The following is a 20423-nucleotide window of genomic DNA, read 5'->3' on the forward strand; positions in this document are numbered from 1 at the left end:
TGAGAAGGATTAAATATTGAAATATTTAAAATAAATATACAGCCAGAAGGGCCTAAAAGATAAAAGTCACCAAGGAATCACTTTTTCATTAAATTAAAGCTTTGCTAAAGTTAATTTTATTCCCAACCATGATGTTCACTGTGTAAAGGTAACATAATATACTATGTAAGGACTCAGAAATAGAAAAATACAACTCAAAAATTTATACCAGACCATTAAGATATGAATCAAATTTAAGAACCAGAAAAAAAAGGTAGTCACAATTTAAAAGTTCTCTATCATCCACAGTAGACTGCCTCTACAGTGCTTCCATAGCAGCTGTTTTCCTTATCTCCAATGACTTTCCCAATACCAATAAATATTTTTTCTTATGTCCCATTCTTTACCTCATGATGAATACACCTCTTGCCTTCATAACTATATAAAACTGGTGCTAGTCTCTCCTGGCACTTAATAACACTGGCTTAACTCTTTACACTTTACCAACCAAGTCAAGAGTAACACATCTGGCCATTATAAATGTCAAGGAATGTAAATAATAACTTTTTGTATCTCTAAAATTAATTAGTAATCCTCCTTTTCCCTAGTCAGATATATCCTTAAAACTCCAATCATTTGACATGAGATGAAAAATCAAAACTCAAACAGAAATACCTAAGATAACTAAGGAAAAACCAAACAACACATGAAAAGATGCTCATCATTAATCATTTTAGAAACAAAAATTAAACCCACAATGAGACAGGACTCTTCATCCACTAAAGGCTAAAATTAAAACGACAGCTAAAAATACCAAGTACTGGCAAGGATGTGGAATACTCTGATCCCCCGCCCACACATTGCTGTTGGGAATGTAAAATTTCAGCAAATTCTGACAACAGTTTAGCAGTTTCTTATACAAACACACTTACTATAATACAACAACCTTAATCTTAGGTATTTACCCAAGAGAAATGAAAACATATAATCACACAAAGACTAATATATGTATGTATGTTTATAGCAGCTTTATTCATAACAACAAAAAAACCTGAAAGTAACTCAAATGTCCATCAACTGGTAAATGAATTAACAAACTGTGGTATGACTATACAATGCAAATACTACTGAACAACAGAAGATAAAACAGGAACTAACTACTAATACACGTAACAATATCAGTATCTCAAAAGTACTACATTAAGTGAAAGAAGCTGGATGCAAAAGACTGGTTATTTGAAATTATAGAAAAGGCAAAACGAAAGTGACAAAAAGCAGATCAATGGGTTGCTGGGGATAGAAGTGGCGGCAAGGGATTGACTACAAAGGGGTAACAGGGAAATTTTTAGCTGATAGAAATGTTCTATATCAGCTGGGCACGGTGGTTCATACCTGTAATCCCAGCACTTTTGGGAGGCCGAGGCAGGTGGATCATGAGGTCAGGAGTTCGAGACCAGCCTGGCCAACATGGTGAAATCCTGTCTCTACTAAAAATACAAAAGTTAGCCAGGCATAGTGGCGCGTGCCTGTAATCCCAGCTACTCAGGAGGCTGAGGCTGGAGAATTGCTTGAACCCGGGCGGACGAAGGTTGCAGTGAGCCGAGATCCCGCCACTGCATTCCAGCCCGGGTGACAGAGCAAAACTCCGTCTCAGGGGGGAAAAAAAGTTCTGTATCAAGATTGTGGTGGTGGTAATTACACTACTATATATTTGACAAAATTCACTGAATCATATACTTAAATTGGTTAATTTTATTATATATAATGCCTTAAAATTTATTATATATAAAATAATACCTAAAGTTTATATATATCAAAAGGGAATAATGGTAACATGATTTACTTTGCTACATTTCCAGATATTGTCTAGGGAGGACGTATTATTTTAAAATCAAAACAAAAATCCCATTTAAAGGCAATTAGCATATTAAAAATATATGAGTATACATGATCACAATGACTTATAAATAAATACAAACTCAGAGCTAAGAACAGAAGGAAATTTACCACTATTTATTTCGGGTAAAGGAGTACTAAAATTCCTCCTAAAGTTTTTGTATAATTCGTAACTTTTAGGGGAGGACTTTGTTTTAAAAATGCAGTAATAGAGAATGCCTTGCAATAATTGGTGTGAGTTTATCTAGAGCTTTTGCCCAAATTAATTAATTGGGAAGGCATCACATGTGCTCACTTTTCAACGATGCTTTTGAAAGATTATTCAGTAGTTTAATTTCTTTTGTTTTTTTCCTGTAAGTTTCTGTTTCAGGTTTTTTTTTTTTTTTTTAAGAGTTACTCTCTGCATTACTCAGAATGATGAATCAAACAGATTTTCCTTCTTAATGTCTTATTCTTTAAAATCCACTAAAGAACAAACAGTTCTTAGACCTAGAATGTATTTTCTACTCAGTAATGCCCTATTTTGTAAACAAAAGAAACAGAATATAAGTAGCACCTTGGATTAAAATGTCCCTCCTAATCAGCTGTACGGAAGACATAAATTGGAGGTAACAATAACTGCTTTAATCTCTGTGAATAACTCATCAATTAAATAATTCCTCAGGAACATTTTCCCCATTCATATGGGAATTACATATTGGTTTGCAAACACAAAACCAACTAATAATCTTTTTTACAGAATCTCTAAATCCTTTCTTCCAAGACCATTTTGGCCAACTGACTGGATTTAAACTGGATAATAAAAGCAAAAAAAAAGCACAAACATAAACTCTTATAGAGCAAGAAAGACCAGATGGTCACCTCGACCTAAGAGGCAAACCAGTATGCCCTAATATTGTGACATGACTCTAATGCCAGCATTCAATGAGAGACAGATCACTTTTAGAAGAACAGCCAATATAATGGACTTGAGACATACCAGGTAACACACATTCCCAGGATTGGGAGCAGTACCTGAACAAGTGCTGTTAATGGATCACTGTAGCATTATCAATACATCCCAGTCATTGTGTGATACTCTTAACTCTTTTGGTTTCCTTGCATTTATTGGAAGGCACATTAAAATTTGCATTTTTTAGAGTGCAGCAAGATGCTTTTCCTGTTTCTTTCTGCAGCATGTCCAGCACTTTTACACCTTCTGTCAGACAAATAGGTTAAAACTCTTATATTGCAAAATCAATAGTATAATACTCAGTGATGGATAGTGTATGTTTCTGATTAATATCCTTTTTGCCAAGTTAAAAATACCCTACTAGGGACCAGTTGCAGTGGCTCATACCCGTAATGCCAGCACTTTGGGAAGCCAAGGTGGGCAAATGGCTTGAGCACGGGAGTTTGAGACCAGCCTGGGCAACATGGTGAAACGGTGTCTCTACAAAAAATACAGAAATTAGCTAGGTGTGGTGGTGCACGCCTGTAGTCCCAGCTGTTTGGGAGGCTGAGGCAGGAGGATCACTTGAACCCAGGAAGTCGAGGCTGCAGTGAACCAAGATCACACCACTGCACTCCAGCCTGGGTGACAGGGCAAGACACTGTCTCCAAAAAACGAAAAACAAAACAAAACAAAAAACCAACAAAAAACTAACAATATCCTATTAAAAGTGGCTTAAACAATTGAAGGATTTTTTTTTGTATCAAAATAAGTCCACATGTAGAGCAGTTCTAGAATGGGTTAATTCTGAAGCTTACCAGCATTATCAAAGGCTCTGGTGAGTTCTATCTTTCCACTGAGCTAACCTCAGTCTATGAGTCCGTGTCCCCTTGTGATCATTAGTTGGCTGCAACAGTTCCAACTATCAGAGTCAGACAAAACAATGTCCAGAGAGAGCAGGATTTCCTCCTCTAAATCTATTAGTGAGTAAAACATTTTTTCAGACACCCCCTTGAAGATCACTTCTCAGTTGCCATTCACTAGGACATGTTTATGTACTCATGCCTTATCAATTACTTATAAGGGGGATAAGACCACATGTGATTCATTTAGAACAGCAAGACTCACTCTTAGAAAAACGGTCCAACATACCTGGGCACAAGGCTGCACAGATGGGAACACCTGAATAAGTAAGCAAGAAGGGAGGGACAAAATAGTTGCTGGCCAGCAACCAACAGTATTTATCACAATCTGATAGGGCTGAAAATGTACAGCATGTGTTGTTACACTATTCCTTGGCTAAGAAGATAAGTAGCAATAAAATTAAAAGTGCAATATAATAGATTGTTAGACATTTACAAAAATATTTCAGGGACAAATAACAACTAAGATTCAGAGAGTACAGGCACTAGCCTATGTGCTTTACATGTATTAATGTATTTCATCCTCACAACTGTTACGTGTACAGTTGTCCCTCAGTACCTGTGGGGGACTGGTTTCCAACCCCAACCCCTCAAATACCAAAATCCATGGATGCTCAAGTCTTTTATATAAAATGACATAGTATTTGCATGTTACCTAGGCACAACCTCCCATATACTTTAAGTCATCTCTGTAAATACTATATAAATAGCTGTTAAACTGTATTGTTTAGGGAATGACAAGGAAAAAAGTCTGCACATGTTCAGTATAGACACAACCATCCTTTTTTTTCCCAAATATCTTCTATCCACAGTTGTTTGAATCCACAGATGTGGAATGCATGGATATGGAGGGCCAACTGTATCTTACAAGATAAGGAAAAAGAGAGAGAAGCCAAGACACTGACTAAGTGACAGAGCTGAGACTGGAACTGAGGTAATCAGGCTCCAGACCATGCTCTCAATTGCTGTATTATGAGGCACAGCGTGATATAAAGAGGGCACATGTGTTTTACAAATAGTAAAAATATCAAATGAACCAAGCCACAGGTGAAAATGTAGAAACCAATCCAAGAAGTTGGCTGAGTTTTAAGATTGTACATTTTATTAAATACTGGACTTTATTACAACAAATTAATTTACTTCCGATAGAAGTTTCATTTTAAAAAATGTGGTTGTGTTCAAATTCTTAATTGACACTTTTTTTTGGGTAAACATCCTATTTTTACTGGTGGTATCATCAATCATTATGAGCAGAAAGATTAACTTTGTGTAACAGAACAAAGGAATTTCTCAAGTGGTACAATAATATATATAAAGGGAATATACTCCCAAAGAGTGGGCATGACCACAGCAGAGTATATGATCAGAGAACATATTGCTTTTATAGTGTGTGTGTGTGTGTGTGTGTGTGTGTGTGTCTATATATATGTATATAGCTACATATAACATCAAGTCATGCACATTAAGTCTTTACTACCTACTGAAGGTTTCTACTTACACACGAAAATTGCTCATGTCCCAGGGTTTGATATCCAGCCAAAATTTAAACAATGATGAAGAATGGCTGTCAAACTGGCTTTTCAGACCACCTCTGAAAAGTTGTCAGCTGTAATATCCATCCTGGAATCGTGGCGGAAAGTTCCTGGGAGTTGCCTTTTCCTGTGTTTTGATCAAGTCTATAATAGCTGACAGTACTGCACAGTCTCTGGATTTAGTGTCATTCCAGTCTACAGGATGAGGACTTTCAATCTTCTCTTGCAGAAGAATATCTAATTCCTTTCTTAATTCCTAAGGTTGGAAAAATTACACATGTTCAACAAAGACAGATATATTACCAACTAACATAATAAATGAAACTAATTTACCTGATACAAGGAGTTTCACAAGCGATGGCTCAAAAGCTAAAACATTTAGTGAGCAATCAACTAAAGTGTGGTTATGAGTGAATAACTAAAGTGCAGTTAAAATTCACATTGCAATCACGCTGAGCCATTTAGAATGGCTGGTCTGTTACCATCTCAAAACACAATTCAGAAAAACCAGGAATCATTTTTTCAAAATTATTTGCTCCGCTGAAATAGAGCAAGAAATGTTAATCTATTTAACAGTTGGAACAAAATCACATGACCACATGCTGACTTACATGTAGATTAAAGATAATCATACAAAGTCAGTCACCTTAACAAGATGGGCAATTCTTGCTGGAGACTGAAATACAATCCACTCATCTACAGCAATAGTTTCCTGATCGTTATCCTTCTGGATGGAAATGTCACCTCCAAAAAACAGGAGACAGTATGGGGAAACCTCTGTGCAGTCATACAAGTATATCTGTAATGAAATACATTCAGGAGTCTGAAAAGATTACTACATAAATTCAACAATATTACCAGTATTAATTAATGAGTACCTTCCTTCTAAAATATTAACCTTCTATTGTAATTACAGAGATTAATTTGTAAGAAATACCATTTTAAATGAGCCATCTTCATTATTCAGAGAACACAGGTATTTTAATATTTTTTAGTTTAAACTAAGCACTACTCTGAACAAAATACTTTCTGAGTGACAAAACCAAAACACTAATGTTGCTGAAATTATTTTTATCCAGTTTTTTTATAAATCATCTCAAATTACTGTTCTAAAGAGAAAAATATAAATAAACAGAATCTCACTTAATATGCTGAACAATACTTATAAGGTATACTGACATGCTAACAAAACTCTCTATACAATGTAAACTCCTGTACACCATAAAATATGCCAATATTTCTTGAAAGCAAGTTCTGAAAGAAAATTATGCAATCAAATAACTGTCCTAACTAATTAAAATACAAAGATCCATCATTACAGACCTGAAAATTAAAAGAATAGGTTATTTGTTTGAGGGAAAAAGTTACTCATGTCACAGGAATAAGACACAACGAAAAAGAAAATTTTGTATGTAATTGTTAAAACTATACAATCATAAAAATACAATGAGACTGATAATCAGACCCTTAATTATTTTAAATGTTCACTTACACTGCTTGTTCTCATCTTTAGGTGATAGATAAGCCAGTTGTAGTGAAAGTCTGTTTGCTCCACATTAACAGATTTAGGATGAACAGCAACCAGGCCATCGGTTTTTGTGTAAACTTTTACCCTTTAAAAAAAGTTAAAATGCAGTTTGTTAAAAAGAAGTCTTTTAGAGGATTTTTTTTTTTTTTTTTTTTTACACTACTTGAAAAAACTGATAGAAGAGCTTGGTAAAAACCAAACAAATCCCAGAATCTAAAAAAACTCCAGAAAATAATTCAGTTTATTTTTGCAAAAAATATATTTATGTTTGAGGACAGAGCATAATTTCCTCAAAAATATATGAAAAAATGCTATCAGTATGAATAATTTAAATCATGTAGCTAATCTTCTTCTTGCAGGTATAATTACTCAACATTTTAGAAAAATGGCAGAATATTCTTTTCCTTAATGTTAATGCACACTGTACCACTGAATAAAGAACAAAAAAGTATCTAAAATAATTAAGTGATTCATACCAAGAGTTTATATATTTTACTATGACAATCATAATACTGATAAACACCCCTTGATTTACTAAATAACTGTAAAATTATCAACTTAAAAATTTTACAGAGTATGACCTAGATGAATAAAAAATGAAAAGTTAAGAATTTCTGTTTAAATTCATGTTGACAGTTCTAATTCAATCTCTCAATTCCTAGGTCATTTTTTTGATACTCATATACATTTTATCTCAATTTGTAAAAGTCTTTAGTATTATTCAACAGAGATGTTTAATAATTTATTTTTAAATAGTTAATGTTAATTACCTGTATTAACTAACAGCATAAAGCTAATAATCCACTAATCTTTCCTATTTGTTTTTACGAGTGTCTCTTTCGAAGTTTTTTTTTTTTTTTTTTTTTTTTGAGACGGAGTCTTGCTCTGTCACCCAGACTGCAGTGCAGTGGCCCAGTCTCAGCTCACTGCAGCCTCTACCTCCCGGGTTCCGGCGATTCTCCTGCCTCAGCCTCCTGGGTAGCTGGGATTACAGGGATGTGCCACCACCATGCCCAGTTAGTTTTTGTATTCTTAGTAGAGATGGGGTTTCACCACGTTGGCCAGGCTGGTCTCAAACTTCTGACCTCAGGTGGTCCGCCTACCTTGGCCTCCCAAAGTGCCAGGATTACAGGTGTGAGCCACCGCACCCGGCCACTTCTGAAGTTCTAAGAATTCATAATACTTGTAATCAAAATCATGAATCATAGTTATGAATTTATAGTTTTAAATACTTAGAATAAAACCAGAAATTATTTTTTCTCACTTCAAGTCAATTTACCAATGCCATCCTGCCACCCTGCATAACTAGAGCAGTAGAAGTTGGCAAATTTCTTTTTTTTTTTTTGAGACAGGGTCTCCTTCTGTCACCCAGGCTGGACTGCAGTAGTAGCATCATCTCTCAATGTGCAGTGGTGCGATCTTGACTCACTGCAACCTCCACCTCCTGGGCTCAAATAATCTAACAGCCTCAGGCAACCAAAGTGCTAGGATTACAGGTGTGAGCCACTGTGCCTGGCCCAGCAAATTTCTATACAGGACCAGAGAGTAAATATTTTAGGGTCTATATTTGGGGTGCTATAATTTCTGTCCAACTCTGCTAGCGTAGAAGGAAAGCAGAATAGACAACATGAAAACAACATGTTTGTGTTACAACAAAAAAAGGACAAAAACAAGTTTTTGGCCTATAGGTCAAAATTTGCTGACCCCTAGTCTGGACCAAAACAATGCACCAGTCCAAAGAAAACTACATTTTTTCAGAAAGCCCTCCCAGGATGGCAGAGAGGAAAATAAAATGAATTTCACAGTGACACACTGTTAAGCTACCTGTAAAGTTAGGTACACACATACAAAAAAATTTCTGGCCAAGTATTATTTTGAGAAAGTACTTAGGTCACTTAAAATGTGAATAATCCAACCACAATGATTAAAATTCATCAGCTACCCATTACCTTATATCTTGGAATAGGGTTTCTTACTTTAGTACTACTGACACACTGTTACGACAACCACAAGTATCTCCAGACACTGTCCAATGTCCCCTTTGGGGGCAAAATCACGCCAGTTGAGAACCACTGCCCAAGAACATGTCTGCACTTTGGCCTATCTTTAAAGTCTTTATTTTTTCATGTTTATAATTCTAGAATATCCAACTTTCATTTAACGTCAGTTTAAATATTTTACATGTTACTACACAATGACTGTTTTAATGCCCACCTATGGAGATGCATTATAGTATTATAAAACCACAATTTTCCCATGGCTACCAGAAATCTATATTATTTACAATATAGCTGTTAGAAAACATTTGAAATTACTTCCTTAAGACACGTCTATCAAATTAAAAACTCAATCATCATGCACTGGGTCAGTGACTATTTTAATGACTCAATACATAATTCTAATACAGAATGTCTTCCAAAATAGTAGCAACCACACTACTGGCCATTTGTGACTCTTAGTTTCTCTGTATCCTTTAGCTAGAATGAGCTCATTCTAGCTCATGCTTCACTGTTGTCTCCAATTGAGGCTACCTATACATATATTATTATACTTTATTTCTCAAAATAGTGAAATTACAATTTTATTCAAAGAGCTAAGTTATCCATTTGTAAGGCAAGAGGAAAAGTTTCTGAAATAAAATCTACTCTAAGCAGTCTTTATCCAGCCACTGGTATTTACTAGCAGGCTGGCTTTTCTAATATTTACACTGGTATCACGTGGTAGCATTCTTTATGAATAATGGGTTACCAGAGAGGTGATTCCAGGATGTGTTGTGAGGGAAAGTGATACCAATGCTAAACAGTTCACCTTCTCTGAAATGATTAAAAGAAGAAGAATATAACCCACATATGAATAAGAACAAATTTATAATATAAGCCTTGTTACATGAGCAGATTTCAAAAGTTTAAGAAGAGAATTACAAGTAATTAATAATAATCTTCAATGCTTACATTTTTCTTTTTTTACCCAAATTTAGTCGAATTTTAGCAACTTTGGGATATAAACCAGCACAGATGACAGCTTTAATTATCTTCTCATTATCTATGGGGGATGAGAAGATAGAGGGGAAAAGAAAAGTAAAATACTGATACAATAGACAAAAGATACTTATTTACACTGTTTCCTGCTGTACCTGAATTTATATTAGATTCTGGATCTTTAGGATTTCTACTGCTTACAAATCCAGCTCCAAGAAGATGCTCAGCAAACTGTCCTTTCATGTTATGCAGCATCTAGGGAGCAATGGTAACAAATAGAACTAGAATACCTTTCACACATTGAGGCTATAAAATATACATTAACAGATAAATTGAGTTGTAAGCTATCCCTGCTTTATGAAAACACTTGTGCAAACATGTTTTAAAGCAAGGGTTGGCAAACAACAGAAGCTGTTTTTGTCAATAACATTTTATTGGAACACAGCCACATCCATTCATTTACATTTGGTTGCTTTTGCACTACAACAGCAGAGGTCAATGCTTGTAACTGAGATCTTATGGCCTGTAAGCCTAAAATATTACCCGACTTTTCATAGACAAAGTTTGCATGTTGTAAGGAATAGCCACTGATGTTTAAGGGTTACTCCATTTTGTGAAAGACTAATAGAATTTTTAAAATTACTTTCCACCCCCATTTTTAAAAAAATATAGAAAAGCATAAAGAAAATAATCCACATCCATATTTCTATTACTGAGAATTAAATATGGTTAACAATAGCACGTAAGCGTTAAGTTTTTTTTTTTTAAATAATGATACATGGCTTATTATAAAGCATCCAAGTAACATAGAAAAGTACTTCCCTTGCCTCAATACTGTCTTCTATATAAACAAGATTGCAGACACCCATTAAGTATATATACTGATAGAAGAAATGTATCCTAATAACAGAATCATAGTATAGAAATTCTTTATAAAACAATTAACTTTAGTTCAATTTAAAGAAAAGTTAAATAGAAATGAAAGTGAATGGCCAGATGAATCTTAAATTTTCATAACAGAAATATTTCCTAAGGAATTCCTTTTAGAGATTATGAAACATAAAGTTGGTTATATTTAAGTATATATCCCTTTTATGAAAGGTGTGACTTTCCCCACCTAATTTTTCTTACACCTGACTTTCTTAGACACCTCCTGGTTTTTACTGCCATTATTTTATATTGTTCAGGATAATAATCTTTATATTCTATTTTGCATGTGTAATTCCTAACACCGTTTTGTTATTAACTCTATATTTAAATACTTCTAATGGATACTACACCAGCTGATTAAGCACACACTCTCCATTCCTGAAATCTCCACTGTGATTCCCCTTTTAACTAACAGCATTTCACCCTCAATGGGCTTTTCAAGAAGAGCTCAGGGGTATAGTATTTCTTGAATGCCTGTTGTTTTTCTTTACACCTGAATTCATATCCTGACTGGACATGACATTCTCAAACACTTGGATGCAGTTATGTTTTCATGCTTCTGCTCATTTCTCTGTTCATTATTTCCATTTCAAAAAGTGTTCTTATATACATCTCAAAATAAACATTCAATTACACAGGATTTCTATGCAGACACTAATATCTACTGTTCTCATAGTGGATCAGTCCTGTCTTCCTGTCTTTAAGATTTTACTTATTGCTTTAATTTTTGTCTTTTTCAGGTATGTCCATAAACTGTGATTACTTCAAGCTTTTTTCCTATGGCAATAACTTGTTTTTAAGGGGTGTCCATTCTGTTCCTTGTGATTTCTTTTGATCTTCAATTTGTTTTCTTAGCTCAGGTGTCTTTTCATTCACTCTACTGTTTATTTTCTAACCTACGTTTTGCTGAATTCATATTCTTATTAGCTATTCCATATTATGAAACAGTTTAAAGGTGTCTTCTATTGAAACATGGCATTCCACTTTTTCTTCTTTTCCTTTCCTTCCGAATAGTGGTGATCCTTTTTTCCATTTTGCTAATGACTGGGCACTTCTGATTTGGTATGTTAGATTTTTTTGTTTACTACTTTGTAGATCTGTTAAATGTCCAGTATCAGGCCTCATGTCACATAGCTGGAGTGTATGTGTACTGGGAGAAGATGAAGATATTTCTATTCCCACTGGCCTCGAATACCCAGTTCAGTGTAGTCTGAAATGTGATGGCATATGCCCTCTGTACTGTTTTCTTCTGTTTTACAAATGCTTGCCTGTAGTGTTTCACTATACTGAACCAGAAAACTTACAGGTATCTATCCTATTTGATACTTTTCAACAGATTTTAGGAGTGTTAGCAAAAATTCTCAGTTTGAATCATCAAAATAGCAACTAGAATGTGGGGACAGGAACAGAAATTGAACCTTACTGTGCTTTGCTCTTGTCCTCTGGAACTGTGTTTCTTTTCCTTGTTTTGTTGCAGTTGATTTAAGAAAGATCCCCCATTACCTTGTGTAATATATACTCAATTTCCATATATTTGACTTTTTTGCTATAGATCTAATTGTACAAAATGGATATATATATTCTCTAATCTAGCATATATGATAATTATTGCAAAACATTCACCATTACCTGCAGCGTGTTTGAAGACAGAAAATATTCCCAGCAATAGTCCTTTTCGTATCTGAAACCACGTCGCCTAGCCTCTTCCCAGCCCTATGGGGCAAAGAAATGAAGAAATCTATATTCCTCCCGCAAACAAAGGTTACTACTGGTTTCCCTCTTTACTTTAGTAAAAGCTTAATATTCTACTAATATTTAATTTTCTTTGTAAAAAATTCAAAGAATTTTATAACTGATAAAACTAAAAACACATACACTCCCCATGATCCTAGTCCTTAAGAGATAACCACCACTGAAGTTCCAGACCTTTATACAATTAAGTATACAGTAATATATTATGTATTTTACACAAAATGGCATCCAAACTGTAGATAACACACTAATCAAAAAGAGCACACTATTAAACTGACTTAAATGCTATTATATATTTTCAAATTCACAAATTTTCTTTATAGTTTGCTTTCTTTTTTTTTAAGAGGAGAGAAATGGGGAAAAAGGAAAGACAAGCTCAATAAGCTCAAAGACAAAAAAAACATTAACTTTCCCATAATATGTCACATGAAACAGAATGTAGAGCTACAGAAAAAAGATACTGCCTCTAAAAACCAAATTACATTTAAATTTTACCAAGATAGGTGATAAATGTTTACCCTCAGATACACCTGGCTTTTGGGAGCAGAAAATGTGTCTTTAATCTGAATTATGTACATGATTATGATCCTCCATTATATGTTAAATCTGAATACAGGGTAGTTTATTAATGAATAGAAAGAGACTGTCATTAGTGTTAATAAGCCAAAGATACAAAGAAATTATTAAATACAAAATTTTAAAATAAACTATTCACTTGTTCATTCTTACCAAAAACTTATTTCCCCAAAAGGGTAAATGTAATGAGCTATTACAAAATTGAAAATGAATTATAACTTTTTTCAAATGTTCAGCTAAATTTCAACATTCTCAGCAATTTATTCCTGATACTTATGATAATATAGATTTCGTTTTTTTGGTTTTCTTGAGATTGAGTCTCACTCCATCGCCCAGGCTGAAGTGCAGCGGCATGATTTCAGCTCACTGCAACCTCCCCGCCCCGGGGTTCAAGCAATTCTCCTGCCTCAGCCTCCTGAGTAGCTGGGATTTCAGATGCCCACCACCACGCCCAGCTAATTTTTGTATTTGTAGTAGAGACAGGGTTTCACCACGTTGGCCAGCCTGGTCTCAAACTCCTGACTTCAGGTGATACACCTGCCTCGGCCTCCCAAAGTGCTATAATTACAGGCATGAGCCGCCGCGCCTGGCCTTATAACACAGATTTCAAAAGGTTAAATATGATCCTTATTCTATTATTAGCATTTCATTTGAATAAACTATCATAAACCAGGACAAGATTTTTTTTTTTTTTTTTTTACCTCAAATGCATTCACAACTGTTAAGTGATCACTTCTAGTATTCTTTGCCAATTCCTTTCTTCTTGCATCTGCAATCTTTTCTTTTCCCTTAAAAATAGCAGACATAGGCAATTTAAATTGCTGTGATGCTATAACGGAGAACGACATTCTAATAAAACGCTAATGAAAAATATATCTAAGCAACTCCTGTTCACATCTAAAATAACTCGGTTTTATTTCCATTTTTCTTACCAGTGGAATGACAAATGGATCTTTGAAACTGAGACTAGCAGCAATAGTGAGTACTGGGTCTAAGCAGCAGAACAGTGCTCCAAAAAGAATCATTTTTCCAATATGTGGCTCAACGGGTAATCGTGCCAAGTGAACTCCAAGAGGTGTCAATTCTTCTTGTTTATCCAAAGCGTTCTGTAAAGGAAGAGTGTTTAAAATAGATCCTGTAAAGCATTACATTTAAAACGATTTAGCTTGCTTTAAAAAGAGTAACAAGCCACTACTCTCTCTTCAAAGTCCAAATGCCCGAATATTGTTCAGCTTTAGTTTTCCCTACCAAAACATAAGTTGTGAGGTCAGCAAAGGTTACAAACTTATTTAAACAAAACCAAAATTAACACACAACTTGGCTTTTCTGTGTTGAGAGAAATACCAGAAATGACAAACTTTCTGTTAAATAAAATCACCTAATAAAGTATAAAAGTTGTAGAAACGAACAACAAAAACAAAAGATACACTATTATACATTTGGAATGCATAATGCACACTATCTAGATTCTAGTAGTTTAGGTGACATGAGACAGAAAAGCAAAAAAAAAAAAAAGGAACTATCGGCCGGGCGCGGTGGCTCACGCCTGTAATCCCAGCACTCTGGGAGGCCGAGGCGGGCAGATCATGAGGTCAGGAGATCGAGACCACCCTGGCTAACACGGTGAAACCCCGTCTCTACTAAAAATACAAAAAATTAGCCGGGCATGGTGGCAGGCGCCTGTAGTCCCAGCTACTCAGGAGGCTGAGGCAGGAGAATGGCGTGAACCCGGGAGGCGGAGCTTGCGGTGAGCCGAGATTGCACCACTGCACTCCAGCCTGGGCGAGAGTGTGAGACTCCGTCTCAAAAAAAAAAAAAAAAAAAAAAGAAAAAGGAACTATCTAAAACTGTAGAAAATGGGAGTGACTTCTGCTCTGATTCCCTAGGTAATTTGGTCCAACCACCCCACTGCGGACAGCTAGAAAAGTAGCCTGAAGATACAAGGAGTTAACAAAGAATTACAAGTTAAGAGGTTAGGGAATGACAGACATCTAGGGGAGGTGAGTGCAGAGGTTGGGGCCTCTTTTCCTGGCAGAAAGGAACACAAATCCTTGCTGAAAAAAAGCTACCCTCATCCCAAGCTTCAAATTTTTATCTATAAAGAATTTTGTAAAGAGAATTTCCAGTGCACAATTAAAATAACTAGGCATATAGATGCAAGCAAAAAATAATAAAAGAACCCATAAGCATGCCATCAGACACAGATTTTCACTAAACAGTTTTGGAAAAAATACCCTTAATTTTTTTTTTTAAAAGACCTCTTTCAAATAAAAGAAAAAGAAACAAAAATGGAAAACTCTCAACTTGTTTTCTGAACCTAGATAGCTTGATATCTAAATCTTAGTTATCAGTGGTAAAAAATACCACTAACCTAGAAGATTAGTGGTATTTTTGGATTCTGCTTTTAAATATTTGAAATCTATTAAAAAATCTAAATAAAGACATATAAAACCCCAAAGAAAACTCTAAAATACTGAGACTGAATACTCAAATAAACAGAGGACTAGATAATGATCTTTTTGCTAAGACTCAATACTGTAAAAAAGTCAGTTCTCCCCAAACTGATTTCTAGATGGAATTCAATCAAAATCAAACTCCAGAGATTCTCAAATGTATTTGGAAAAACGAAGCACCAAGAAGGGCCAAGACACTCTGTTTTAAAAAAATGTACTATTATTATTATTTTTTTTTAGAGATAGGGTCTTGTTCTGTCATCTGGGTTGGAGTGCAGTGGTGCAAGCACAGCTCACTGCGTCCCTCAAACTCCTGGGCTCAAGCAGTCCTCCCACCTCAGTCTCTGGAGTCAAGACGTTCTTGAAGAAGAATGAAAGAGAGTGATTTGTTCCACCAGAAAACAAGATTAGTTATAAAGATAGAGTAATTAAGGCAATGTGATACCAGCTCAGGAGAGAAATACAGGCCAACAGATGAGAAATAAGCCTAGAAACAGACACACAAATCCAGACATTGACCTATCAAAGACTGCAGAACAGGGACAAAAAGAAATGAACTTTTCTATAAATGGTGCTCAGTCAATGGTCTACATTTATTTATAAAAACTTTTATTTCTACCTCAACCCCAACACACATCAACTGCCGATGCATTATAAACAAAAACAATAGCCGGGAGCGGTGGCTCACGCTTGTAATCCCAGCACTTTGGGAGGCCGAGGCGGGCGGATCACGAGGTCAGGAGATCGAGACCACGGTGAAACCCCGTCTCTACTAAAAATACAAAAAATTAGCCGGGCGTGGTGGCGGGCGCCTGTAGTCCCAGCTACTCGGAGAGGCTGAGGCAGGAGAATGGCGTGAACCCGGGAGGCAGAGCTTGCAGTGAGCCGAGATTGCGCCACTGCACTCCAGCCTGGGCGACAGAGCGAGACTCCATCTCAAAAAAAAAAAAAAAAAAAAAACAATAAAATTCTCTAAAATGTATCTTTATGACCTCAGGAAATGACTTATTAAAGGGTAAAAAGCAATAACCTTTGAGAATGATACATCTGACTGCATTAAAATTAGGAATTTAGACTGGGAGTGGTGGCTGATGCCTATAATCCCAGCACTTTGGCAGGCTGAGGTACACGGATCACATGAGGTCAGGAGTTCCAGACCAGCCTGGTCAACATGGTGAAACCCCATCTCTACTAAAAATACAAAAATTAGCCAGGCATGGTGGCAGGTGCCTGTAATCCCAGCAGGAGGCTGAGGCAGGAGAATCGCTTGAATCTGGGAGGTGGAGGTTGCAGGCTGCAGTGAGCCGAGATCATGCTACTGCACTCCAAACTGCGTGACAGAGTGAGACTCTCTCCAAAAAAAAAAATAAAATAAAAAAAGGAATTTATCAAGGTATTAAAAAAAGGAAAGTTGAAAACAGATATGCAATATACAACCAATAAAAGGTGCAGATCAAGAGTACAAAAGGACAGTATGATCTGCAACCTAACAGAAAAACAGACACTAGTAATTTATAAGAGACTACACAAATGGATAATAAACATAAAAGCTGCTGAAAACTTCAACAACAGTCATAGAAATGCAAATTAAAACCACTACATACCTATCAGCATGGTTAGAATAAAAGGCCGATTAATAAGAAGGGTTGGTGAACCTACAAAGCAATGGGAACTCTCATCCACCACTGGTAGGAGTTTAAGTGGTTTGCAACTATGGAAAACCGTTGAGCGTTATCTACCCAACTTGATCATACATGTACCTTATAACCCAGGACGTGGAGGTTGCAGTGATCTGAGATCATGCCAGTGTACTCCAGCCCGGGTGACAAAGTGAGACTCTGTCTCAAAAAAAAAAAAAAAAGAGGATAAAGAAAAAAAAACCATAGCTAAAGCAACAATACATTTGACTCTCATAATATTAAGTAAAATAATCCAGAGCTCTGCTCCCTCAAAAAACAAAAAAACCACACACATTCTGTATGGGTTCACGTAAAGTTCACGAAATAGGCAAAACTGAACTCTTTATGAAGATGCATACTTGTATGGTAAAACCATCAAAAAAAAAAAAAAAAAGCAAGCCATTATAGTTAAAGTCATGATAGAGGTTATCTATCATGATTAGGAGTAAGGGACAGTGGAGTGATTACGAGAGGGTAGGAAGGGGGCTTTTAGCATACTGGGAATGTTCTTCTTGATGTAAGTAATTACTAGATAGTCCTTCCTTTGTGATAAATCATTTAGCTGCACATTTGTTTTACTTGCCAGTAATTAAAGACGAGTAACTTAAAAATTTCAAATTTTATGTAATCTTAAATCAGGCCTACAATGAAAAAAAATGTGCAGAAAGATCCTAGTCTTTTAAGAATTATTATGAAGATATCTTTCTAATGCCTATCTCATAACCTGATGGTTCTACATTGACAGTCAAATAGCAAATCAAATTTGGCATTGGACATTATTGGTCTACTTTGCAGTAATGAGAGTAAACATTATAATTAACTGGCTTACATGCTCTAGTATTCTAAGTTAGAATTAAAAAAACAAGAAAACAAATTTACCAGCTCCATCAGGTGTCTTATGGAGAGTAACACTGCCTCATTTGATGGTGGGTCCATTAATCTACTCAGAAAATAAGCAATTCCACCTAGCCTTAAAATCTAGGGGGGCAGACAAATATAATTAAACACATATAATATTAATATATTAGCATTACAACTTAGTCCTACCTGGGCTGATGACTCAAAGCATCAAATTTATACATGACTTTCAAGTTATTTTACCAAAATGAATTAAAATTATGTTTGTATTTCCATAAAACCATGTTTAAAGTCCTATATATATTACTACTTTCTACCATCAACTCTATTAATAGGAAAAGTAGCTGGCTAAAATCTCAATGAACAAGTTGATCACCCACTATCTTCAAAAGTAGCTGGCTAAAATCTCAATGAACAAGTTGATTACTCACTATCTTCAAAATAAGGCTAACTATATCAAAAGACACAAGATACTGAAAAAATAAGTAGTTTATAATGAAGGATGACATGTTAACATGTAATAACAGTAGCTAATGTTTACTGAGCACTTACTACGTGCCAGGCACTGTTCTAAGAATTTTAGGAGGTTAATTTAAACAACCTTCCCAATATAACAGAACTAGCTTTTCCGGGGTGGAAGCAGGATTCAAACACAGGCAGCCTGCCTCCTCTAGAGCAGTGTATAATTTAAAAGTGTATAATATACATTTGAAGAAAGTTTAAATACACAATTTACTAACACACCCACGAAATAAATTGTGAGTTAATAATTCTTTCTTGGAGATTAATACAGTACTTTGTTCTATAAAAGATGTTGAAAATGAGATCACTTCCATTTAATTTCTTCATTCTCCCACCTAATTTACCTTTATTTGTAAACAAAGTTCTTCCAAAGGAGTTCTCAAAATTTCTGGCAGTTGATAGTCATCTAGAAGACTTGCTCTAAGACCATTATACAGATGATAGCAATGACCAGGTTGAACTCTTAAGAAAAAACAACAACAACAACAAAATGAAACAGAGGGACAGTCGTCAATGACTTTTTAGAACTGCAGAGAAAATAGTAGGCAGGGAAGTAGCCAATATCTATTTCTTACACGCCACATAATAGCTAATGTACATAATTATTTTTTCCTTTTTATGAATCATGTATTTCTTCTGTTTAGAAAAACCCTACACCCTCTACCCTCGTCACAGTTTTAAGAAAGATACACAATAATTCCTCCCCATGCCAATAATTTGCTTCCCTATTTCTGACAGATTCCAAATTACTGTGCTCAGTAACAGCAGTCTCCTAGTTAAGGCTAAGAATAGTAACCTCAAGTATGCCTTGTGATCAATCATATTATGTAATGAATCCTGGCTTTATGCTAACCTGTCTATATTGCTGAAAAACATTTTAAGTACCGTATATTCTATTTAGTGAGTTCTCAGAGGGATATTAAAAGTTTCTGTTTTATGTATGTAACTAGAGCCTTGAATGATACCATTTTTTGAACAATAAGACTAGATGTAGGCCGGGCGCGATGGCTCACACCTGTAATCCCAGCACTCTGGGACGCCGAGGCGGGTGTATCACCTAAGGTCAGGAGTTTGAGACCAGCCTGGCCAACATGGTGAAACCCCATCTGTACTAAAAAAAAAAATACAAAAAATTAGCTGGGTGTGGTGGTGTGCTCCTGTAGTCCCAGCTACTTGGGAGGCCGAGGCAGGAGGATCACTTGAACCCAGCAGGCAGAGGTTGCAGTGAGCCAAGATCGTGCCAGGTACTCCAGCCTGGCAACAGAGTGAGATTTCATCGAAAAAAAAAAAAAAACTAGATGTGAAGAGGTGACCATATTCATGTATTCTCAAGTAGAATAGATATTTCTTTAGGCTCTTGCTGCTATAGGAACAAAAATGAATTCTAAAAATCTTAGCTATTTTTTCTATGAGTCTACATAGACCCATTGTCTATTATATACAATACCTGAATACCTCTCCAATAGAAACTAAAATAAGAGTACCTCCATTGAGAGCCACATAGTATAGCTTTTTCTGATCTCCAAAATAATAAGGCTTTGCTAAAGGAATTTTTATCCATGGAGCCTACAAAAGACTATTTTCCTTTTAAATTAAAACAGCAATTCTACAATTAACCTACAGCACAGGAGTGAGGACGAAGGATTAGTATTTAACTCTATTATTGTTTCATGGAACACATATAAGGCTTAGTATGTTTATTATTCACATATAAAGGTGTGCCAAAACCTGTTCACTATGGTGAATACTTTTTGAATCAATATTTAGAGGTGATGGGTCTACATGGGAAAACCTCAGTCTTTCTGGGTCCCTTATCAAGTTATTCCCTGATAACTGATATTAGGAAGGTATACTTCTTTGACTAAACCATGATTTTGGTTCAATAG

General features: G+C 35.5%; 1 protein-coding gene across 3 annotated transcripts in view; it reads right to left on the reverse strand.

Moving 5' to 3' along the window:
- Window positions 1-20423, reverse strand: part of DHX36 (DEAH-box helicase 36) — a 70286-nt gene that overhangs the window by 15211 nt on the left and 34652 nt on the right. The window contains exons 16-26 of one of the 3 annotated variants that reach the window (XR_009209530.1): window positions 18882-18999; window positions 18037-18135; window positions 13958-14131; window positions 13727-13813; window positions 12327-12410; window positions 9923-10022; window positions 9741-9831; window positions 6754-6874; window positions 5908-6060; window positions 5228-5517; window positions 985-3783 (exon numbers count right to left, since the gene is read on the reverse strand). Coding sequence is in view for 1 of the 3 variants with exons in the window: in XM_032173898.2 (XP_032029789.1) it covers window positions 5332-5517; window positions 5908-6060; window positions 6754-6874; window positions 9741-9831; window positions 9923-10022; window positions 12327-12410; window positions 13727-13813; window positions 13958-14131; window positions 18037-18135; window positions 18882-18999 (1213 nt within the window). In the remaining 2 variants the exon portion in view is untranslated. Of the gene's footprint in view, window positions 1-984; window positions 3784-4809; window positions 5518-5907; window positions 6061-6753; window positions 6875-9740; window positions 9832-9922; window positions 10023-12326; window positions 12411-13726; window positions 13814-13957; window positions 14132-18036; window positions 18136-18881; window positions 19000-20423 lie in introns of those variants that run through there. The other 2 variants (XR_009209529.1, XM_032173898.2) reach the window with 2 other exon arrangements.

The sequence above is a fragment of the Hylobates moloch genome, unplaced genomic scaffold (assembly GCF_009828535.3).
Source record: "Hylobates moloch isolate HMO894 unplaced genomic scaffold, HMol_V3 SCAFFOLD_13, whole genome shotgun sequence".
NCBI classification, from domain to species: domain Eukaryota; kingdom Metazoa; phylum Chordata; class Mammalia; order Primates; family Hylobatidae; genus Hylobates; species Hylobates moloch.